Source organism: Wyeomyia smithii, chromosome 3 (assembly GCF_029784165.1).
Source record: "Wyeomyia smithii strain HCP4-BCI-WySm-NY-G18 chromosome 3, ASM2978416v1, whole genome shotgun sequence".
Taxonomy (NCBI): Eukaryota; Metazoa; Arthropoda; class Insecta; order Diptera; family Culicidae; genus Wyeomyia; species Wyeomyia smithii.
Genome location: NC_073696.1, coordinates 58688376 through 58713855, shown reverse-complemented (window position 1 = coordinate 58713855; position 25480 = coordinate 58688376). Strand labels below are relative to the sequence as shown.

The following is a 25480-nucleotide window of genomic DNA, read 5'->3' as shown; positions in this document are numbered from 1 at the left end:
TCTATTGATATACCTATATTTGTTTTCAAAAAACTTTTGCAGCGCGACCACCCCCCTATACTCAGTACACGTCACAGTTTCACAATCATATCTCTAGACCACGGGGACCTAGATTTTAACCTAGAATGCAAGCTGCTGTCGTAGATGTGTTTTCTGTGTCTACCACCAACTATTAGTCCATCAAAGTGTGAGTCAATTCAGGATTTTGTTTGCAACTGTTTAGGAGTCTATTTGTAAGTTTGTAGAAAGTTTTTAGAACGTACGAGGCAAAAGTAAGAAACCGTAATTTTAGTAGAAATAATAGGTGAACATATTTACACGTGAGCTACGGTTGATTTGTACCAGATATGTTGTACTGCTTACTCTATTACTCAGTGATATGAGCAAATCGTGTCATCGCAGATCGTACGCAATACTATAGGACAATCGGAAGAGTGTTTGTTTGCAGGCAGGATTCTGTTCTTTTTTGTCGAAAACGAAAAATCAAATAAGTATGCCGGTATTTTTTACACTGAGAACTCTACAGCTTGTGGCTTTGTAAATATGTAAATGTGGTTCCGCTGCTTTGGTTCGTGTGTGTGTGTGAACTTACTGCCAGATCGGATAGTGAAAGCGAGTTAGGATCGAATCGAAGAAAAAATATGGTTCCTTAGGAGATATAACAATGAAGTGTGACCTTCTTTTTTAAAGTTTAAAAATCTAAAATACATTCTGTGTGCAGAATCTTTATTGGAATCGGAATATTGGCTGCCATTTACTTTTAAAGTTTAAGAAAACGTTTGAGCCGGGGAATGGAAATGCCTGTTTTTTTTTCAAAAAATCCTAACATTTTTTATAGACATTACATCAGCAATTCAAGCAACTTTGCATACTTGAAATCTCAAAAAAATCCAGATTTAGAAAAAAAAACATTTTTTTTTCGAAATTCTTCTGCTCAAAATTTATGAGATCTAGAAAACTTTGGTCAAAGGAGGAAAGTGAAAAACTGTTTGAATTTTCACAACAAACTAAAACTAAATATTAAATTAAAGTGATGGTCTCGTTCGGTTTCAACAGCTCATAATAAATAATACTGACTTGCGGCCGAATCCCGAGAACACGTTTCTTTGAAGAGAAGAAAATTTCGTCATTGAAAGTATATGAAGAAATTTTCTTCTCTTCGAAGAAATGTGTACTCGATATAACCCTCGTAGTCAGGGTTGCCACATTTAAATCTGTGTTTTCCCTTGAAAAAATCTGAACATCTGTATCTGGAACAAAAATATCTGTAAAAAAAGTCTGTACTGTTGAAACATAAAGAACTTTGTATTTTTTAAGTTTTTATGGTACATAAACAAAATTTTTAGCTTAAAACGTGTGAGGAGTTGAAAATATGTTCAATTTGCTTAATATTTAATTAAATAAAATTAGGAGTGTTTATAAAAATTGATGTCAATTTCGAAAAATCTGTAAATCTGTACTTTTCGACGAAAATCTGTATATCTGTATACACAGATTCTGTACCGTTACTTCGGCCAAAAATCTGTAAAATACAGATTAATCTGTACATGTGGCATCCCTGCTCGTAGTTCCTAGTTTACCAATCATTGCCAAAGCATAAAATCGCATGGGAAGCAAACTGTTCCAGCATTTGGCATGGATCCTCATCGAAAAATTCTTCCAATTTAGCGCTTTCGAATATTGTTGGCCTTTCTTTACGCGGAAAATTCTCAACATTGAGAATACCGTCTTGTAAGCGACGAAATTAATCACGGTACATTGGCAAGCAGCCGCCGTTTTTTTAATAGAAGAACAACCTGTTTACCACATGCTCAGTTTGGTTCATCACATCTTAGATAAGTCAATATTGACCAGCACATACTTTTGGCGCCATCTATTGACAAAAAACGAAAACTTATTTGCGCATTTAATGAAGTCTCGAAAATAATTCAGACATTTTGTTTTTTGAAAAGGTCAGCATTTCGAAACTTATCTACTCAAAAACTAAAAGATCTAGAAAATTTTGGTCACAGAGTAGAGAGTGGAATTGATGAATTGTCAAAACAAAGTATTATTCCTTTTCAAAGAAAATGAACCGAAAAGTTTGAGCAAAAAAATTAAAATGACATTTTTATTAAGCAGAAAAGGGTCAACATTTTTTTCTTATTTCTTTCCCAATTCTGTCCACTCTAAAATTATAGGATCTAGAATAATTTGGTCAAATTATTTCAGAAATCGCTTGCATCAAAAAGAAAAATTAAATAGTATTTTTAATTCTTTTATTTCTTCTAAATTCTGACCTTTTTTAGACAGACATCGATAGATGAAGCAGCTTTTCTTCCTTGAAATTTAATGAAAGCCAGCTTTTTTTCTGAACTTTTTTATAATTTGTTTTCTAAATTAGCAGGTCTTTTTATAAGTTAGAGATGGGTTTTCTTTAATTTTTTCGGGGTTAAGAATGTGATACAGAGAAAGAATCTTTCTCTGTGTTATACCTTCAAATAACGTTTGCATTAAAAAATGAACTTTTTTCGAATGGTGATAAAAAACTAAAACAGATAATTGAGTTCAATGAATTTCCCATTGGGTATCACACCGATATTCAGCCGCTTCATCTCCTTCGACCTTCGGCCGTCGTCAGATCCGGCCAGAACATCGCATTTTCGTAACTTCCGGCAGGTACTTCGTACTATAAATTTCTCTATTCACGGAAAGTTCAAAGCGAAAGAAGAGCGACTTCGACATCCCCCTCTCACTGATTATCAGCTCCAGCAGCTCCTCTTGAGAAACTTGGCGTCTCAAATGAACTTCACCCCGGAGCTCACTTCTTTCGTGGGGGAAGTGAAATACGAAGTGCCCTGCCAGTTGTTGCCATCCAGGGTGAGATAGGTCTCGTCGTCCGATTCACCGGGAAACTCGACTTAACCATCTTATTCAGCCGCTGCGTCGTTGCCTGAAGCTCCGAAACCAATAATGGACGGGACTGCCGCTTCCTGACTTGTATGTCCATGTTCGCCGGGTACTTTTTCACTGTTTGGCCGGTTGTACCGACCTCCAGCGACGTAGCCACTTTTCCCTCGGTCTTCCTCTTCAGCATCCTTTGGAACTTCTCAAGGCGCTCAGGGTCCGGAACCGGGTTTTCTTCCGATGCTCTGATTGCTGTCCAATAGTGCCAAGATGTTGTAGATGCCGGACTGGGCGTATCCGGTGTTCACAAAGTGCCACACTTTTGAACGGAGTAGCTTCACTATTTTCGCCATCACGGTAAGAGTTCGACTGATAGAGCTGTCATTTTATTTCTGCTGACTCATAGGTTACTAAGATTGATGCTGCATAGGTAGTTTCGAAAATTTTAGTCCAATGTTTAGTTCAATGCAAACGTTATTGACATAACAAATATTTTTTCGCTGCAAAGATAATTGAAATTCGCCACTATTCCACCACAGTTGTTTAAAAAAAAGTTTTAACACATTTATTGCAAAAAAAAGTGGAGAAAATAGATTATTAGTTAAAAAAAATTATTTTGAATTTTTTTTCGACATTTTTCGACAAAATTGTGTGATTCCACCGCGCAAATCCACCGAAAAAAGGCCTAAATTTGGCACTCCGTTGGAGTTGTCAGTGACGAACCGCCGTGCGAGATTATTAATAAGGAATGGAATTTACAAAACTTTGATCAAAGAATAAAATATACCTATTTAATTATTTAAAAACACACACTAGAAAAATTCGAGTTTTAAACTTAAAATGCGTTATTTCACAAAAGCATATGCTGTATCCTAAAAGTTGTTTCAACACTGCAATATGGGCACTTTTACAGATAAAAAGTTTTCCTAGCCTTTTTTTTCAAAAAAATGTTATTCAAAAACTGCAGGATCCACAAAAGTTAAGTCAAAGAATGAAATGACGCAGGACTACGCTATTAGTTGTTCTTTAAAATCTCCATTGATAACGATAGCTTTGAAAACATGTACCTTTTTCGAAAATTCTCGATGAGACGCAGCTCGGGAACGTTGGGTGGGCTCCTCGACTTGGATACCACATCGATATTCAGCTGTTCTATCTCCTTCAACGAGCGCTTCGAGTTCTGAGCCGGCACCAGACCCGACCAGAACACCGCGCTTTCGCCCTTATGGTGTTTCTCGGGAATAACGCAACTTCCGGTAAGCTATAAATTTTCCCGGTTGTGGCCAGTCCGGAGCGAAAGAAGATCTCCTTCTCGTTGATTGTCAGCCACAGCATCGCCTTGAACTTCACCTCGGAGCTCACTTTCTCCGTAGGGGAAATAAAATACGAAACGCCCTGCCAGTCGTTGCCATCCAGGGTGAGATAGGTCTGATTCATGAAAATCGGAAATTTTTGTCAATTTTTTTTAATGCAAACGTTGTACGTGGTGGTCTTAAAAAGGATCGTTTTTATTGTCTAAAGCTTGTTTCAGATAGTATTGAAACAATATTATTATTGCTACTCAAATCTATCAAATACTTTTAAGCAAAAATACGGATAAAGTTTTTCATCGCGGTTTCGAAGGAATTCTCGAATTTTTCCTGTAATATGGCTCATTAGGCGGCGCACCCCTTCTTCGTTCATCGTTTTCGTTATCTTATTCCGCGAGGTCTTTGATTGATTTGATTGATGTATTCGAGAACTTTTTCCTTTGCCTTGAGTCTCCTCTTTATAATTGCCCAGTATTCTTCAATAGAGCGGAACTAGGGGCAATTGAGTGGGTCAAGGTCTTCCGGAACAAACTGGACCCCTTTCTGTGCATTCTCTGGAACAAACTGGACCCTTTTCTCTGCAAGTCTTATAACCTCCGAGCACGGATTTTTGCAATACTATTCTATTTTATGTTCCGGTTTGGCTGTTTGCTTGATTCCTACCTGAAGCTGAATTCTCCCCACCGTCCTATGGGCAGCGCCGAATTTCCCGGCCAAATCACCGTCCGACAGATTTGGATTCTTCTTGATGGTCTTGAAAATCATACCATGCAGTTTCCGATCGAAAGTTCCACTCCGATAATTTGCTTGAGGCTTCTGACTTTGTCAATGTTTTCTTATACCCGTTTGATAACGCGCCATACGGCGTTTCTGAGCAATTTTAGCTTAGATGCAGACCACAATGGATTTTTCAAATAACTGTGGACTATTCGAAGTCCTGCATCAAGATATGTCGAACTCATAAAAATATTAAAGATTTTCATACCCAAAAAAAATTCTAGAACTTTTGAATAAACTTTTGGGGTTCGATATAGACTACCTATAAATATTTTATGAAAATATGTTTTAAAAAGAAATGGTTTTTTTCTCGAATTAAAATTTCTATTGAAATTTCAAGAGTAATATATTTCATGACAAATTGAACTTCAAACCCACATTTCATTCTCCAACCAGAATTAAATAATAAATCATAGTTTTTAGGCAGAACACGACATGTGAAAATTCGAACAATTTTCCACATTTCATAAAGTTGTTTTAATTATAGTTGATACCAAACTCACAAATTTTCACTGTAATTCTTTTGAGAAGTTTAAGCGTAATTGGTACGATACGGACTCATAATTTTTTGCAAGAAGAGAAAAAAAACATTTTAAAACATTTCCTTTAATACCAAACCGCTTTGAGGAGGGTGTTGCTCGTTTGCCTGCACCGTCATGATCGATGAATCGCAGGGGGCGACAAGTTTAATTGAATTAAAGTCGTCCGTTATAGAGTAGCCACGTATAGGAACAGAAGCGTGCAGCAGCTGAGAGCAGCGTTCGACGTGTACGTAATTGCTTCTCGATTCATTTAGAAGACAAGAAAGACAGTGACAGTAGGTCGATCTCGCCAGTTAAGTCGTAGCCTTTGCGGGGTAACATATTCTTATCCTTCGCTGGCCACAGTTTCGCACACATCGTTCCAAACAGCCACCAAGCGCAAGAATGTACAGAGCGGTAGAATATTGAATGCGTGTGAAAAGCAGATTTATAGTTGAAGTGAAATCTAGTGTTTTGGAGTGTAAACAAGACTCACGAGATGCGAAACGCATCACACCGCAAGTGATTGAGTAATCAAAAGCAGATAAATTCAACGGAATCATATATATATATATATATATATATATATATATATATATATATATATATATATATATATATATATATATATATATATATATATATATATATATATATATATATATATATAGATATTTAAGTTTAGCTAGCAGAAAAAAAAACATAAGCTTAATCTCAAAATGCGTAGCCACATGTATGTGATAATTGTGATCACGATGCCACTTATAATACCAAACGGTTCTCGGCCTGACCGTGGTTTGGTCATGGCGGAACAACAGCAGAACACTGTTGAAGAATACGCAGATGATGACGATCATTTCTGCAAGAACGTGGACATTCGAAACAATCTAGAGCGGTTAAATAAAATCAAAAATTGCACCGTTATTACCGGCTTTCTACAGCTGGTGCTGATCGAACGGATCCCGTCGCAGGAGTTTGATAAGTTTCAATTTCCAAATCTGAGGTAACGTAGGGTTTAGATACCATGAAGTAATATACGGTTTGCGATTCTTTCCACACGCATGATTTCGTTAGAATAATGACATATACTTTCCATGTTCACAAGACAAACTGAACTTGCTATAGTAAGAGCCTTACCTTGAGCAGAAATTCCATTTTTCTTAGTTTTTAAAAGTAAACAAAAAAAAATTAAGATCTGACTTGACACGCAAATATTCGAATAATTTCTCTCTTTTGTATTAAATCTTACACCCTTCATCAATTCATATTACCCTAAGGTATAAATGTGATACTTGACTCTATTGACACACATCAACTGCGAAACTGTATGATAAACTACTACTTAGATGTTGTTTTTTTATTTAGTTTTCGAAAAGATACATTTGAATCTACTGTTTTAGATGAAATTGTCGCAAACCTCGGCAGATATCAACATAAATTATTAAACTAATGTATTTTCACCGTATAATACAGCTGAACTTTATAACTGTTTATACCATGTGTAGTAATTTAGAAATAGTCTATATATTTTGTGTATACAAAGAATCATGACAGAGAACCGAGCGCGTTTCATCCACAGGAACAGTTAGAAACCAACCCGTTAAAGAAAGACAGAGATAGAGAGAAAAAAAAATATATCAATTAACAATATTACTGATCCCGACTGGTTCAAATTTATTTAGTGTGAGAAAAATTGCCCTTTTTTCTATTTCTATCTTGCCAGAGAGGTCACCGGATTTGTGCTATTCTTTCGTGTGTTCAATTTGATTTCATTGCGCAATCTGTTTCCCAATCTCATGATGATTCGCGGCCAGGAACTGATCGGAAACTATGCGTTAATTTTCTACGATTTGCCACACTTGCAAGAGGTTAGTATGCATTTAAAAGAATGGTGTCCAAACGAAGAGTACACAACATTGTAATACTATCGCAGATTGGCTTGAAGAATTTGATTGCCATCCAGCGGGGTTTCGTTTACACGCAGTATTGTCCTCTGCTGTGCCACACCGACACGGTAAGTTTCTTCTCCTTCCAAAACTAGAGCAGTTTGCATCGTATTTACCTATGCTTTTCAGATAGATTGGGCCAGCATAACCCACATGACCAACAAGACACGGGATCAGAACCGCTTTGACAAACCGGCAGCTGTGTGCAACCAGGCCGAGGTGTGTCGGGGTTGTCCCCGGAAGTTCTGCTGGGGCAGTCAAAGCTGCCAAAAATTCCACACCGGTTATGATTTCACAGGTACCGACGAAATTGCCAGGAGTTGTACGTACGCACGGCGCACTATTGCATTTACAGCACATGCAAGTTTGCACTGCATTCGAAAGGTTGCATGCCCAGGGTCTGTTGTTGTGGGTTGATTTCAACCAGAGTGTTTACCCGTTGTTTAGGAAATATCAAGTGTGACGCACAATGTATTGGAGGCTGTACCAGCAGGAAGGACACCGGTTGCCGAGTCTGTCGTGGGCCGAAAGATGGGAAGCGCTGCGTAGAGAAATGCCTCCCGGGGAAGTAAGTGTTGGCTTCATTTGATAGCATGAAATAATTATTCTACATTTCGGTAAATCCATTCTACCTATGCTTTGTTTTTGCCTGGCTTTGAATCAATTGAAACAAACTGTATTGCAGTGAAAGGTAATCTAGTATCTCAATTTCTAAAGAAGTGCTAGAGTTCCTTCCGACTTATAAAGGGCCCGAAGTTTTAACATCGTAGCACTGTAGAAGATTTACTTGAAGGAATCATGGATACATTGTACCTTAAGACAGTGGTGCTTCGAACGATCGAACGGCGGGTGCTTAGGACGATCTTGTGAAAACGGTTTTGAGAGAAAAAGTATGAACCATCCGCATGATGGCAACCAGTAGAAATGAGGCAGCTACCGAACCGTATTCGGCAAACGTCAGCTATCCGAGTGTGGGAACATAATGATCTGGATCTTAACCACATTGATCACAATTTTCCAGTTGGTGTGAGATTCATTCAGGGCTTAGTTCAGCCCTTCCCGTAACCTGCGTTGCAGAACTCGGATAACGGCCTTGTACATGACCGCGGTATCAGCCACAAATTGAGACAATCCAAACCCTCAGGAAGAGTGGGAATGTCTTAGGTGTAGATGTTGTGCAGGAGTGGACATGTAATGCTACCTTGGGGTTCGATGGTGAATTGCTTTGAGCACGAGTTGTGCAAGGAAACCAGGAACGCTCTGTCTTCGACGTGGCTTTTGATGATCATTTTCAAATACTTTGGAAAATTGTGTTGATGCAGCTTATCCCTTTCCGACCGAGCCCACACAATTGTGAAGGTAAAAAATGACTGATAACAAAACCTAAATCGAAGCAAGTCCTATATAAAAACACTTGCTTGCTCCGGTTTTTTGTTTTTCGTAGCAGCTGCGATGTTGACACTAGCGGTGTGAAAAATAAAACAACGAATAGGACGGTCAAAAAGCGAGAGAGAAGGTTTTGTTTAAGTCACCTTCTACCTACGCAATTACATAGGCCCGGTCGGAAAGGGTTATTCACCAGACCATTATGCCACACACTTTCGAAAACTTTTTCAATGGATGGTAGGCCTACTCTTGCAGAACCTAAACTGTTCCTCAGGAAGGACACCGTTCTCAGAAACTCACTCATTCTCAGAAAGCAGACGGCTCTGGATCGACTTTTCAAGCTGTTTGAATTGTCGACGGGGGTAACTCTCTCAGACATATCTAGCTCAAAAAGGCGATGTTACGCTCCCAGTTGCGCTACAAGAACTGTTGCCCCATCGTGTTTGCCTTTCCACAACAATATCGCACGCTAGCCTGGGGGGCTAATGCGGTCTCGATCAACTAGATTAGTTGAGAGAATTCGTTATCGATATTGTTTTCGGCACATTTTGCATGTTGTAGGATGAATACAACGACACACCGTGCTCCAGTGCTGAGTCGAGAAAATTTCCAGCTCGAAAACATCCTCTACATGATCGGGAAATGAACCCGATATCACAACCGTGTGGGAGAGCTAGCCGACCGACATCGCTAACCACAGAACCACGGGGACCTTTCCAGCAAATGTAATTATAAAATTACCTGGGTTTAGGCCTCCTTTTTAAGTCTTTAGCCAAAAACCAGGAGGGTCTTGTGTTTCGAGAGATCTGGCAAAGCTTTTTGTTGAACTAGTGGTTCCGTGGTTCTTGCATTCGCTCCTGGGCAACCTTGGTCAATCGGTTGCTCATGGTCTTTTTTGAATCGGTCACCAGTTCGTTTGTACTGTCGCCGATAGAAGTTACGCAGCTCTATGATGTTATTAGTAATGCTGTCAATGTGGAAAGCGGTACTCACCAGATGTTGTTGCACGAAGAATGTTGGAGGATGTCAAACGCCTGAGAGCAAGCGTTCCAATTTTCAATAACAAAGAGCTTACGGTTCATTCATGGAGATTAGGGCTACGATCATGGGTTGTTCAAGGCGGTCATGCAGAAATGCCTTAACGACTGCCTCTTCCCGGACGTGTGGAAGCGCCAGAGGCTGGTGCTGTTGCCGAAGGTCGGGAAACCACCAGGTGACCCATCGGCATACAGACCAATCTGCCTGCTGGACACGGCGGGCAAGATGCTTGAGAGGGTAATCCTCAATACACTGGTGAAATATACAGAAAGTGAGAACGGTCTATCAAGCAACCAGTTCGGTTTTCGAAAAGGTAGGTCCACGGTGGATGCAATTCTCTCCGCCACTAGAACGACTGAGGTTGCAATCCAACGTAAAAGAAGGGGCATTCACCAAGGGCTTTAACTGTCCAGCTTAAGGTTGCTCAGCATGAGTAAAAGCAGGGCTACGATCATAGCAAGCTGCTGGCTTTGAGTTTTGCGAATGCGAATGCGAATGCGAATGAACTCCGCACGTTTCGGGAAGCTGCGACTGGTGGCGCGATGGTTTTTGCCACAGTCGGCGCTCGGTGTCATCAGGTTGATGGCAGGTCGAAGAGCGATGCTCCCCAGCACACAAGTCGCTGCGCGTTACCATTTTGAAGTTTCGTTTATCATGACCGAACCACAAACAGATGGTACACTGTGTTGAGGGCGATACGATTTCCACTGGATGATGGTGTGGAGTAGTTGATTGATGGTTCGCAACGCATCGATAGTTGTACTATTCATAGTAAAATGTATCAAAAACAGCTCATCTCGGTAGGGGTCGTCCTTGATGATTCGGGAGTGACGAGTGATCGAAAAAACCGCTAACGGTTTGAAACCAAGCTTTTCGAGTTCGGATTCCACTGTCGACGTGGTGAAAGCTGGCAACCCACGCAGTACCGCTGTCTTCAGTAGCTTCGTTAATGGGTTGTCGTGTGTGAAGTAGGGCACCTGATGCGTAGTGAGTAGGTCGCTCATTTTATGGTACCTACTTATCCAAGTTGGAGTACAGGATTAAGGTACCCTTGCTACATATTTTGTAGAGCGGTTCCAGCGATAGTTTAGAAAGCTTCGCCATACCAGGGGTTTTCGTTCATTCCTAGCGTTGGGTTCGCTGTTTCCTTTGTCCACCGGCAGCAGTGAAAACTTGTTTTGCAGCAGCCGATTCGATGTTGGATCTAGTGAACCGGAGATGATATCGTCTAAAGATAAAGTAAGGGGCGGTTTGCCGGCCATGGAAGTATTTTTGGCGCGGTCCAGAAGGTACACCAGGCTGCTCGATGTTATCGCTTCTAACGCGAAAAAAAAAAATACTCCGGAACGTACGAATGTGCAAAGTGAACAGCCCAAAAATGTACGACTTCACTGCTCGACTCGCTAGTAGAGAGGTGAAAGATTTGTTTAATCAGAAGATGGCTCATACATAGAGTAAACAGGTATTAAACGACCCCATCCTAAGTCTAAGTCAATATTGTAGTTATGTTTACCACATACAGCAAACCTTCAATGCAGCTAGATACTCTATTTAGTTGGTTGCTAGTATTTTTAGTATTTAGAATTTAACGTTTACTTTTGAGACTTCAAGCGCTGCTTCACTTCACGTGCTGAGCTGTACAAGGGCCAGATGAAGGCAATAATCTGGCCCTTCTACAGCTCAGCTAGTGAAGTGAAACAGCGCTTGAAGTTTCAAAAGTAAACGCCAAAGCAATGGAACATAACCATTAGCCTGACTAGAGGTGGGGCATATCGCCCGGAGCTGTAATGTAGCAGATAACATTGAATACATTATTGTTTTATACTTGCTTACCCTAGCCCAAAAGACGCATTTCCGAATAAAGATTGTTATGCAGTTGAAAAGCAAAGGGAGTCAGAAATTTCGCTCTTTTTACTAAACGGAATTTTGAAAGTTTTTTTTTTGAAGGGGGGGATTTGTTAGTAGCTTAAGTATTTATGATAAATATTACTAAATAATGAGTATGTCAAATGGTGACTTCTCAACACTGTTAGAAATTTGAAATTTCTAATTGCTTTCGCAATTAGAACTTATCGTTCGTAGGGATTTAAACCTACTTGTCAAAAAAGGGGAAGTAAACTTACAACTAACCTAATTGCTAACTTATTGGCTATAAAGAGAGCTTATCGCAGCAATTAAGAATTGCAACGATTTTTGTCGAAAATTGTTAATAATTTTATTCGACGTAGCTTCTAATGTTTCAACACCAGTAAGTCTATGTAATTCGAGTGTACCAAACCAAGGAGGACGCTTCAAAATCATTTTCAGAATTTTATTCTGAATCCTTTGGAGCGTTTTCTTTCTTGTTTAACAGCAACTTAACCAGATCGGTACAGCATAAAGCATTGCTGGTTTAAGAATTTGTTTGTAAATCAAAAGTTTGTTCTTTAAACAAAGTTTAGAATTCCTGTAAATGAGAGGATATAAACATCTCGTATATTTGATGCACTTGGCTTGTAAACTCTCAATGTGCTCTTTGAAAATAAGTTTTTTATCGTAAATTAGTCCCAAGTACTTAACCCTGTCAGACCAACTTAAAATAATAATTTTGACAGCTGAGAATGCTTCACAGTAAGGTTATCTGTCGTCAGTGAGCGCGATTTCACTCGGTTGTTTCTTTTTGAAGTAGAATACTTCTCTCATGAAGTTCGGCTACATAGGGATGTGAAATGAAAATCTAAAACCGAAAAAAGTGAAAAATATGTCCAATTTAAAATGCTTTTTTTTTCGCAACATGCTTTTTTCAAGGCAAATAAAAAAATAATTGAAGGTTAATAATTTTCTGGCATCAACACAAGCAGACATTCTGTGCGGGATGCAATCGAATTCTAATGTAGTTGTCTAATTTTCACTTTATTTAGTAAACCCCCCACTGTAGGGGCAGCGCAAAGGCGCGATCAGCATAACCGACATTGAATAATTAACTGCCCTGTTAGTACGCATTCACAAAAGCAGTTAGTTCGACTATGCAGAGCTAATATGAAGTCGATTCAATCAATCAGTATAAACAGAATTTCGTCGTCTCCCAGCTGCCAAGTTGCAACATGATGCAACAAGCAACAGCGAGCAAACGAAATCGCTTGATGTTACAAACCGCAATAAGATACGGGTTAAAATCGTTGCGTGTGTGACTGACACGCAAGCAGCCGGGTTATCTTTCTTGTAAAAGTATTCTACTTCAACCTTGCGGTCGTGGCTTTGCATACAACCTTCTTGTGATTTTTCTCTTGTAAGTCAAAACATCTTGGGACTGAGGAACGATCAGATGAGCAAACAATCAATTACAGGGTTCTTTCTGCATCCGAAAAATGCCACTGCTCATTATTCCACACCAAAACAAGTGACATTTGACTTCACAGCAGTATTCCAGTAGTACACCACAGGAGAACTTTTTTTTTTTTATTTTAAACTCTAATATTTATTTAGGCCCAACCGCGAAGCATAACGGGGCCGAATATCTTTTGGAGTAGGGAAAAGCCAGCTTGAGTAGAGCCTGTATCCCGACTGCTCCTCCTCAAACAGGCATAAAAACCCTCTCATCTTTTCTCTTTCAAAAATACAATTTAAAAATACATGTCATTTAAGCCTACGACTAACATTAACATCAAAGTTTTTCTCTTTATAACTAAATACTAATCCTTACTACTATTCGTTGAGGGTGATGGTTCCTTATCTCTTTGAAATCAAAACTTATATCTAAGTTCGGTGGATCATGTCTCTCAAAAAGAAGCGATGATTCATGTTTCTATAAAAAAGATGAACGAAAGAAAGAAGAAAAAAAACAGAATTAGTGTGAAACTTTTTAAGATTGTTGTGTTGGGAGAAATTAGGAGAGAAAGCATAGAGATAATCAAATTCGATACTTGATATCTCTTAAAAAGTCGTAAATGGGTATTACAAGCGCGGGGTTGCGGCTAGCAAGCACATCCCGTACTTGCATTGTAAACGTCACTTTCTGTTTCCGGAGAGAATCTATAAGCTTATCTATATCTATAAGGCCCTTGCTCTGTGGTACTTAGGGCATACGAAGACTATGTGGTCAATATCTTCGTACCCTCCACATTCGCACAGATTACTATCGACTAAGTTTATTCGATAGAGGTGTGCGTTTGCAACATAGTGATTGGACATTAGGCGCGAAATAACTCGAATGAAATCACGAGTTAAATCTAACCCTTTGAACCAAGCTTTTGTAGACACTTTGGGCGAGATCGAGTGCATCCATCGCCCAAGGTCGTCTTTATCCCACTTTTCCTGCCAGTTTTCCAGAGCCAGTTGTCGGGGCAGATGAAAATGCTCGGTATAGGTGATCGGTTTATCAAATATCTCTCCTTCTATGGCACCCCTTTTTGCTAATAAATCAGCTTCTTCATTGCCTGGGATTGAGCAATGAGAGGGGACCCACACAAAGCAGATAATGAAAGACCGATCAACCAGCACTTCTAATATCCGTCTAATTTCCGGAAGGAAATAGGACGGGTGCTTGACCGGTTTAATCGATCGGAGAGCTTCGATAGAACTGAGGCTGTCCGAGAAGATGAAGTAATTGTCTGGTGTCTTGAGCTCGATAATTCGCAGCGAATTGTGTATGGCAGCTAATTCAGCTACGTATATGGAGCAGGGCTGTGCCAGTTTGCGAGATATGCGATGATCTGTGTTGAAAACGCCATATCCGGATTGTCCATCCATCACAGATCCGTCCGTGAAAAAGGAATTCTGTTTTGGGAGGTGGCCAAATTTTGCCGAAAATATTGATGGCACAACTGTTGGTTTGAGGTGATCGGGAATTCCATGGATTTCTTGTTTCATCGTCAAATCAAATACAACAGAAGAATTGTTGAGCGATGTTGAAATCTCATGGGATGGAGCAACAACCGAAGGGTTTATCTCCATGGACATGAACCGCTGGTATACTGACATACAGGGTTTCTGAACAACTTCCAAACATTTCTCATAGTTCGCAATAAGCATTGGATTTGCTATTTCCGATCTAATGAGGAAACGAAAAGCCAACCTAAACAGCCTCTCTTTGAGTGGTAGTATTCCAGCTATGACCTCTAGGGACATGGTATGTGTCGACTGCATGCAGCCTAGAGCGATACGCAAACAACGGTATTGTATCCTCTCGAGTTTCAGCATGTGTGAAGCTGCGACACCTCTGAAGCATATGCTGCCGTATTCTATTACGGGCAGAATCGTGGTTTGATAGAGTCGTATCAAATCCTCTGGATGGGCTCCCCATGATGTTCCTGTTACCATTCGAAGGAAATTGATCCTTGGTTGGCATCTTTGGTTCAGGTAATTGACATGTTTTTTCCATGTGCACTTAGAGTCATACCATACTCCGAGATATTTGAAGCTAGGTGACTGAGTGATGGGTCTTCCGGACAGAACTAGCTCAAAACGAGGTGGTGGTCGCTTTTTTGAAAAGACTACCATCTCCGTTTTTTCAAGCGAGAACTCGATTCCAAGACAACTGGCCCAAACGGTCAGATTGTCGAGCGTGTTTTGCAGGCTGTTCTTCATGTCTGCGGCTAGAGACGCCGTGACTGAAACTACACAGTCGTCAGCTAACTGGCGCATCGTGCAGCCGTCCGTCAAGCATGTGTCGATGTCACTGATGTAGAAGTTGTACAACAGCGGACTCAGACAAGAGCCTTGGGGGAGACCCATGTAGCTTGTTCGTGTTATTGTTGAAGAACCGTGGTTGAAAAGTAAATGCTTTTCAGACAGCAGGTTGATCAAAAAATTTGTCAATATAGGGGAGAATCCTCTTCGATGCAGTTTCTCGGAGAGAATTTCGATTGAAACTGAATCAAATGCGCCTGTGATATCCAGGAAAACCGAGGTCATTTGTTGTTTGCTACCAAGAGCCATTTCCGCTTCTGTGGCTAGCAATGCCAGGCAATCGTTAGGGCCCTTGCCCCTACGAAAGCCGAACTGGGTCTCTGAAAGTTGGTTAGTTGACTCTGCCCAGTTGTCAAGTCTACGAAGGATCATTTTTTCAAGCAATTTGCGTATGCATGAGAGCATCGCAATCGGCCTATACGAGCGGTGATCTGCGGCAGGTTTATCTGGCTTTTTGATTGCGATAATCTTAACCTGTCTCCAAGCTTTCGGGATCATATTGTTCCTGATAAGCTTATTAAACAGTTTAAGAAATCGTATCTTGGCCGAGTCCGGCAGGTTTTTCATCAAATTAAATTTGATCCTGTCCGGTCCTGGAGCCTTGTTCTTGCAAGACGCGAGGGCAATTGAAAACTCCAACATGGTAAATTCTGGTTCTTCAAAAGCCGTTGTATCGCTGAATTTTTGCTGTGATGGGACAGCGTCTGGGCATACCTTTTTTGCGAAATCATAGATCCAACGTTCAGAGTATTCATTTGCCTCATTACTGTCGGACCTATTGCGCATTTTTCGAGCCGTATTCCAGAGATAGCTCATAGAAGCATCTCTGGGTAACGTGCTTATGAAACTTTGCCAGTATGATCTTTTTTTCAGTTTGTGCAGCTTAGACTGTTTTATTTCCAGCTCCCTAAACTGATCATAAAGCTCAATTGAACCACCATCCCTGAATGCTATGTATGATGCTTTTAGAGCTTTTTTCATCTCGGTGCATCCTTTGTCCCACCATTGCTTGTTGGGACGAATTTTCAACTTGTTCTCAGGGGCAGGTCTCTTCTGAGATTGCAACGCGCTATCTAGCACTAATGCTGCAAGGAAGTTGTATTCGTCGGATGGAGAAAGCTCATCCGTTGTTTCGAGACCCTGGGATATTGTGTACGAGAATTTTTCCCAATCAATATTCCGGGTAAGATCATACTCTACTTCGACTGTGGTAGCAGAATGGAGCCTGCTCATAATCGAAATACTGATTGGCAAATGGTCGCTACCGTGGGGATCACGAATAATCTCCCATTTGCAGTCCAAAGCCATTGAGGAGGAACACATCGACAAGTCTAATGTGCTCTCTCGTATTGGAGGCCTTGCAATTCTCGTAGCTAACCCAGGTATGTTCAATAAGGTCATATCGAAGTCATCGAGAAAGCTTTCAATAAGAACAGCGCGGCTATCATCCCTGGATGCGCCCCACGCCGTACCGTGAGAATTTAAATCTCCCAGGATGAGGCGTGGAGTCGGAAGAAGTTCCGTTATTTGCGACAGCTGCAACCGGTTAATAACCGCTCTAGGCGGAATGTAGACTGATGCGACAGTGAGGCCCTCCCCAGCAATTGTTATATGGCAAGCAACAATTTCTATTGCATCAATTGCTGGGAGAGGAATACGGAAGAATGGGTAGCATTTTTTGATACCAAGGAGCACTCCGCCATAAGAGTTTCCTCGGTCTAAACGGATTATATTGAAGTCTTGAACGGCTAGTGTCGTATCAGTTGACAACCATGTTTCAGATAGCGCGAAAATATCGCATTTGCTATCGTGAAGTAGGAGTTTAAATTTATCTAATTTGGGGATCAAACTTCTACAGTTCCATTGTATGATCCTTGTTGTCGATTGGTCACTTCGGCTGTCTGAATTAGACATCGAAGGATACGAACGCGAGGAGGGGCCATTTGGTGCTTAGTTGCTTACCCAACATGCAAATTGTTGGAAGCCAAGCCGAAATCATACTCTTGAGGGAATCAGATAGACCAAAAGTGGTAAATATCCATTCAACGATCATTTTGAATGAAATATGTCCATCAGTGGCCGGTATTTCAGATTCCGATGACTGTGTTTTGACGGAAGCAGATTGTTTTCCTGGTAATTTGGGAAACTCTTTATCGAAATTGTTAGCCTCAGCATTAAGTTTGAATCCTGGAGGTGACGATTTTGCGTTGTTTTGCTTAGGAGGGGTTCCTCTTGGAGTGTCTGTAAGCGTCTTTTTCTGCTCCTTTCTAGGAAGTTTAGGAGAGGACGCGTTGGACCGTTTTCGCACTGCTCCGCTTGACGGAAGCGGTTGATATGTCTCTTCATCATCATTGGATTCGTCATTTTCCAAGCTGGAGTATGGATTTTCCTGTTGCTGTAAGGCAGTCTTTAGCATCTGTGCAAATGACTGCTTACAGCGTTGCTTGGTCGCTTTTTTCAACGCTTCTGAGCGTGATTTATATGTTGGGCACGCTTCTGTTTTATGTGGTTCACCTCCACATAGACAGCATTTTACGTCCCGTTCGCTACAAGTGTGATTAATCTCGGAGATTTCACCACACTTGGAGCACTTAGATTTCTTATTGCAGTGGGTTTTCGTGTGCCCCAACTGCAAACAGTTCGTACACGTCATGACTTTCGGAAAAAAAAGTCTTACGGGTAGTCGAAGCTTGTGGAGCTCGACAAAATCCGGGAGTACTTTTCCCTCAAAAGTTACTCTAAACGATTCATTTGGGGAATATTTGCCCGTATTATCCTTGGAATACATTCTCCTGCATTCAAGGATCTTTATTTCAGGAAGAGATGGATTTTTAAAACATCCAACACCTTTCATGACATCTTCTTCAGTGAGGTCAGCCTCGGTAATAACCCCTTCTATTTCAACAACGCGTGCCGGTATATAAACGCGGTACTCGATGTTGAAATTTGGATCCTGGACGACAGCATTTGCTTGTCGAGGATCGGAAAAAGTTGCCTTCAGCTTGTCCGTTTTGACTTTAAAAATCTCAGTCAAGCTGGTGTAATCTTTCTTCAGAGTTTTGCATATCTGCATAACTCTGAGAGGTTTATTTTTGGGTCGGAAAAACACGACCCAACGAAGACCGGGTTGGTTAACCTGGTACTTTTTGACCCGTATTGGCACATCATCAGTGGATGGGACAATCGGGGCAGTTTTACGGGGCCTTTTACGCTTCTTTACTACGTCAAAGAAAGCGTTGTTGTCATTTATGGGAATCTCGGCAAAGTCCATGCCGGACTCTTCAGCCTCTGAGGAGGATGAAAGGTCCGGTGGGGTAGCCAGACCCCCAACCGCCATTCAACGGCTGCGCAATGTATCAAATATAAGAATATGTAATATACTAATGCTAACAAGGTAAAAAAAAGTGAATATATGTATGTATAAAAAGAATGAAAGATGGATCAGTTATGTATATACACAAGTGGGAGAGAGAATAAATAAAAAGTGTCACTTATCTTTGTATGTAGTTGTAATCAGCACTAGCGGTTCGAGTTTCATCGACTGCAAAACGGCGCCGCCGATTTTTTCCTCTGTCAGCGTACGCGCCAAAAACTAGCACGACACCTTCCAGCACAGTTGCGATGTTGCACCGTCTGAGAAACGGCGTCACCGCCTCCTTTACCTCGCCGGAGCTTCGATCGAATCGCCCTGTTCTTCTGGGAGAAGAAGCAAACCAAAAAACAAGCGCCGCACCTTCCAGCACACGCGCCAAAAGCAAGCACTTCACCACTACCACACACTGTTCTTCACCAGCGAGTGCTAGAAAAAACGGTAAATTAATTTAAGCGAACTGCGGAGCGCACAAGAAAATGAACTTTCCTCTTCGGCTGCCGAATAAGCAATGCACAGGAGAACTTTGTTGTCACTTTCTGGTTATGATATCTTTTTAGCTGCGTATCGTTCATAAAAAAATTTTCATTGCCTGAGTGTTATATGGGATTGAGATAGGAAAATAAATTTCTTTTTTTTCTCTCTTATCGCGCTTAACTAGGCATAATATTCTGGCGACCGCACGCATTATGGGGTCCAAATCTACGTTTCAACAAAGCTTGACGATTTTCAATAGTGCCATAGTTCACATAATCAAGTTATTTATTTGTTCTGGACAATATAGACTGCAGGCCCCACACTTAAGCAGGTATTAGACGAAGCGAATATTTGCTTTTTTTAGTACGGATTTTATTTTGTGCAAATAAAATTCGTACCAAAAATAGCAAATATTTGATAACCACGCTTGCTCAGGGGGTGTTGGGTGGGGAAAGGTTATGCATATCATTGGAAACGAGCTCACAGCTAGTCTTACATTCACCACTTTCTAGTACTTCACTTACAGAACACACCCGGGGCACGAACCATTTAACAGGGGTGAACAAAATTTCAGTACGTTGCCTAACGACTCCGACACTATCGTATCGAAATGAACTTTTCCTTCGAAACCAACTAAACGAAATTACTGTAACTCCTTTCGAGTTTGTGGAGCGAAATGCGAAGCTAGGTGAAAATTAAGGGGAATCTCGGGCTTGAAAGTAGGTATAAATCATCTTAAAAATCTAGTTTATTTCCCTTCCCGACATAGTTTTGTCCTTATTACTAAGTTACTTGCTCTCTTGACGACGTTCACAAGTGGCTAAATTCCGTTCCGTTACTGCTGAGCACGAGTCGGCGTCCCGAACATCGTGGCTGTTGACAACTCTTGCGATCCTCTGCTCACTAGCAGCTCACACGGTCATGTCAATGGCTCCCGGCTCGTACTTGGTAACTAAAGGTGCTGACAGGTGCGCCCAAAATGGCGGTGTTTCAGCTTGGACGCCGCAAAATGGTGGGAAAGATTTCTGTATTCCCTTTCAATAGAGGACGCCGCCTCGATCGTAAAGCTCTGGAAGCAAGAATAAAAGGCCCTTCGAGGACCTTTTTGAAGGCAATTAGCCATCTTGTTTTCTCGCCTAGTTACGCCTAGGTTACATTTTTATTTAACTTAACTTATATTTAATTGTACATATATTGGTTTTACCTTTTTTTCTCCTTGTTATACAAATCTATGTGTAGTTTTCCAATAAATCTTTTAATTGCTAAGCACTAAAACAATAGGTAATTTTACATTAAAATACATTTTAACCACATTTTAACACTTCACGATTACAATTCTTTTAAAACAACTTTTATTACCTATCACTACACTTTTTAACTCCTGACAAATCCATTAATTCACACCCAGCGTATTGTAAGTAATTGTACATCAAATCTATAAGCGCGCACCTCTCGATGTTTAGCGGGTTTCGCCAAAAAAAGCCCGCTTGGTACCGGTTCTTCGCCTTTTATGTGAGCTGTCATTGCAGAATCGCGACTGTCCCGAACACTCCCGAACCGCAATAGACCTGCTCCGTGGGCTACCCTTTTCTTTTGAACCACCCTGTGGAGCCGAATAGCTTGGTCGCCTCTGTCAGTGTGCCTGTGAGCGACCCCGTATGAGTGACCCCTCCGTCCCAGACGCGAAGCGACAGACTTGGAGGGATATCACCTAACTCTGTTAGAATGGTAATGGTGATATTGTTGACGAGCTTTCTTGCATGGGTGACCCCTCCGTCCTAGACGTTAAACGACAGACTTGGAGGGATATCACTCATGTAGATGTGCCGTGAATCCAGGGTATCCAGGGTATCTAGGGGATGGGGGATTTAAGTCGAGCAAGTCTGGATTAAGTTTTAATTGTGGCGGAGCCAGCGCATGCAATGAAACCGAAGGTTACATATTTGCCTCGGCTAATGGCTGCTTTAATGTTAAAATACAACAAATTAAAATCAAAAATACAATCATTTAACAAACACGAAGTTGTCCTCTTAAATATAAACTAACCTAATCAAATTAAAATGTGCTGCATTTGGGCTGATGTGAGTAAATTTTCCAATCGATTGCTGCAAGAACGAAGAAAATCCGTAGAAAAATAACCGACTTCCAAGCATTTGAAATTTGAAACATGTATTTTTTCCTGTTCCTTTTTCGAATTTTTATTTCACATACATATGTAGCGGATCTCCCTGAGAGACCTAGTTCAACGTCAAAATACTGCCCAACACTTTACCGCCTGATTTTTGCGGTAAATGCCACTCTGCCGACTGCCGATTGGACTCAGCAGTGTAATGGTGAATCCGTGTTTCATCCGTTGTCACGAAACGCCAAGAAAAATCCCAATTGCGCTTAATCAATTCCAGATTGTCCGTTGAGAGATTGGTACGTTGGTGTTTTTCATCAATTCTCGCGTAATTTTTCAAAAGGACCTATCTAACATTGAGAGACTCTCTTTGTTTACTTTCTCTTTGATCAATAACTATGTTATATTTTCCATATTTCATAACACTCATTGCATATTAAGCAAGACAGTATTACAATCTCTCGATTAAGGGGAAGAAAGCTTGGAAAATATTTATTATGACGACGTAATTAACGAAACAAAGTGAGAGAGGTGAGAATCTCTCATTGTTACTTAGGTTCTTTTGAAAAATTACGCGAGAATATTGTTAAGAAACGCGGCACGGATCGCGCGTACAGTTTCTTGATGTGTGAACATTCATGATTGAGTCCGCCCAATTTCATTTAGCGGTCATTTACCAGGATTTTAGAAAATTTTTGGATATTTTCCGGCATGACTGCTTCATTTGCCCTTTCTAAGCGGGGTATAACGGTTGCACTTTACGGTTGAATAAGCTGGAGCGGCTATTCCGTAACACTTATCAAGCCATTGCTTCGCTCAATCAAAAAACGAAATTCACTTTTTCACGGTATCCAAAACAACAGAAGCAGCGTCACTTTGAGAGCAATAACTTAAGAACGGGCTAATAATCTGTAACGAAATTTTGACAGCATTTTAGTTAAGGCTAGTACAATCGCGTAAACCTACAGTTTTTTGTTTTAACGTCATCTCTGTGTCAGACCATAGACCTTTAAGCCCATGTAATGTTCGGAGCCGTTCAGCAGCATCTACGAATTGCTTGCAAGGAAGCAACTGTAAACCATCAAAACCTTTCACATTATTCAAATAAAGTAAATCAAAGTTATTATAATAACATTGATTTTTTCCATTTGGATTTTTCTGAAGTAATGTGGGATCCAGGTTATTTTAATTTTTTGGATTATAATTTAATAAATTGCGGAACACTAAAGAAACTTTTTCTCCAAACTAATTTATGAGTGGCTAGTCGGGGATTTCTAGTGAAAATTGAGCTTTTGAGTCAGCAATGCAACATTGAGAATATCCTCATTAGAAGAAAAAATTAGTATTCCGGTCATTTATTGAAGAATCGCAAACATTTCCATTGAATTTATTGAAGAAGACCTGCGTTTATGCGCCTCCATTACAATAACGCATGGAGTGCCAGATAGGAAGGAGATGTTCTGGTTTTCCTTTTTCATACCCCAATGTTTTATTGTTATTTCTTTTTAAACTTTCGCGAAAACCTTCACAAACAATTTTCATTTCAGCACACTCTCTTTTCATTTAGGCACATGCATTAAATTAATAACATTGTTTTTTTGAAATGTTCCAATTCTCAAATTTTTCTCAAACCATTTTGCTTACGTAGGGTGCTATTCCACGAAACCCAACGGTGTATCAGCAAAGCCAGATGCGTTGCCCGTGGTGGATTAGAGTACAACGGTGAATGTGTGGCCGAGTGTCCCGCGGGCTATAGTGCAGCGAACGTCGAACAGGTTGATGCAGATTTTTCGAACCACACCTGCTATCCGTGCCAAGATCGCTGTCCGAAGATTTGCGAAGGCATGCAGGTGATGTATCTGGTCGATGCAGAACGTCTGGAGGGATGCACGATCATCAACGGGACGCTGCAGATACGAATGGTTGAGGACCATCCGAACTTGATGGGTGAGCTGCGGAAAATGCTCGGTGGTATTGAAGAAATTATGGGCTATCTGAAGGTTTACCGGTCGAATTCTTTGCCGTCTTTGGAGTTCTTCGAAAACCTGATGACTATTCATGGGCAACTGGGACTCGGGCATGGCAATTACTCACTGATGGTGTACGAGAATTCGAACCTTCAACGGCTGTGGAATTACGATTACAGAACGGAATTGAAATTGTTAACCGGCAGTATGTATTTTGTATATAATCCATTGCTGTGTGTCTCCCAAATAGAGCTCTTGAAAAAGATCACAATCTACAACAACACGAACGATTTAATTAACGTTGATTCCAACGGGTTTATGCAGTCCTGTAATGTCGTAAGTATAACAGTCAAATCTGAAGTATTATCAAGTAGAAATGCAACAATTTACTGGACCAAATATAATACCGCGCCTCTACAGCAGTTAGTGGGCTATGTTATTTACTTAACACCTTCGATGAAGGAACGATCCCCGTATGACGGGCGGGATGTCTGCTCAGAGTATAGTTGGCAATCAAAACTGATTCGTTTGAGGGAAACAAAAATTGTGGGAAACTACCTGTCATATAACTTGACAGGCTTGAAACCCCTCACTCGTTACGCATACTACATTAAAACGTACGTAGCCGATAATAGTCATAACATGACTGAACGTAGAATTGGTAAGTCCGGTGTCCAATATTTCACCACCAAAATTGCTAAACCAACACCGCCGCTAAAAGTTTACACGGTTCGTAAAACAGAACATTCCATAACGTTTTCCTGGAAAATTTTGAAATCCGAAGCCAACCTTGTGCAACGTCTTCATGTGGATGTTTTCATTCAACCCGATGACCTCAACCTCTTGGACCAGCGCAATTACTGCATTAATCCCATCAGAAGCGTGGAGGAAAGCACGGATAGTACTGAAACGTGTACAGCTGAGTTGTGTTGTTCGGAAGATGAAATCATACAGGATGTACCGGACATCGCCGACGTCGATGGTGATATTTTCTTGCGCAAAAAACGATCTGTACAGTCCGCGCCAGAAAAAAGCACATTCGAAAATGAATATTCGGACAAATTTCAAGACACGATGTATAGTTTTCTGTCGGAATCGTTGCCTTCCAATCCGACTGTATCAAGAAGTCGGCGAAAACGTGAGACAGAGGATCTGAGAAATCGCATCTACTTTCACAATTTTCACGCCGATAACAAAGATTTTACCGTTGCCAATCTACTGCCGTATACGTACTACACATTCCAGCTATTCGCCTGTAGCGCCGAGGAGTTTACTTACTGTAGTCCTTACAGCATCTACTCCGATCGAACGGAGCCATCACCAACGGTAGGTCAGCTGGATTTGATTGTCAGCAAACAGTCCAACGGATCGATTCAGTCTGATTGGAATTCCATAATCGTTCGTTTTCTAGAACCTGAGGTGGTGAACGGTGCCACCGTGGCATTCAATGTTGAAATTAAATCCCTTAATATGCTTGTACCGATGTCGCGGCGCGAGTGTATCACCAGATTACAGCACGAGCTAGCCGGTTATAGCTATATATTCCGCAATCTAACCGTTGGGGAGTATGCCGTACGAGCACAGGTCATCTCGTTGGCCGGTCCCGGACCGCACAGTGATTGGTATTTTGCACAGGTTGTACCCCGTGAAGAAATCTGGGAGGACCACTCACTGCGCAATGGGTTTGTTACGTTCGCCGTGCTGTTATCTCTTACGACGATCGGAATCGCCTCTTATTACTTGTATCAGAAGTTTAAAATGCATCACGACGATAAGGTGCCGCTGGTTGAGTATGATGTTAACACTTTGGCAGCCGAGGATGGATTTGTTGATTGTGCTCTCCACTAAACGGTATTTGATGGTCTGGAAGTTCCGTCCATTTATTAGAAATTTAGGTATATAAAAAATATGTTCCTCTATATGCGTATATTCTGATAAAAGTTACCACCTATGTTAGAAGGTTTTTGTTGTACGAAATAAATTGTTCATCATGGCGTTGATTGCTCAAATGAT

At 40.9% G+C, this 25480-nt stretch overlaps 2 protein-coding genes across 8 annotated transcripts in view; both read left to right on the top strand.

The window, feature by feature from the left end:
- Positions 1-6140, top strand: part of LOC129732636 (rap guanine nucleotide exchange factor 2) — a 58793-nt gene extending 52653 nt beyond the window's left edge. For both annotated transcript variants that reach the window (XR_008729306.1, XM_055693675.1), the window contains one exon: positions 43-6140. Coding sequence is in view for 1 of the 2 variants with exons in the window: in XM_055693675.1 (XP_055549650.1) it covers positions 43-119 (77 nt within the window). In the remaining variant the exon portion in view is untranslated. The remainder of the gene's footprint in view (positions 1-42) is intronic.
- On the top strand, positions 5887-25480 carry LOC129732637 (insulin-like growth factor 1 receptor). Of its 6 annotated transcripts, none has more exons than XM_055693678.1 (7): positions 5887-6024; positions 6222-6497; positions 7218-7362; positions 7428-7508; positions 7570-7738; positions 7888-8008; positions 23149-25480. In XM_055693678.1, the coding sequence occupies exons 1-7, from the start codon at positions 5924-5926 to the stop codon at positions 25313-25315; spliced, it is 3060 nt and encodes a 1019-aa protein (XP_055549653.1). In that variant the 5' UTR covers positions 5887-5923; the 3' UTR covers positions 25316-25480. The 6 variants fall into 6 exon arrangements, with proteins under 6 accessions (XP_055549653.1, XP_055549654.1, XP_055549658.1 ...); XM_055693679.1 differs by having other exon boundaries at positions 6166-6497; XM_055693682.1 differs by having other exon boundaries at positions 5914-6024; positions 6180-6497.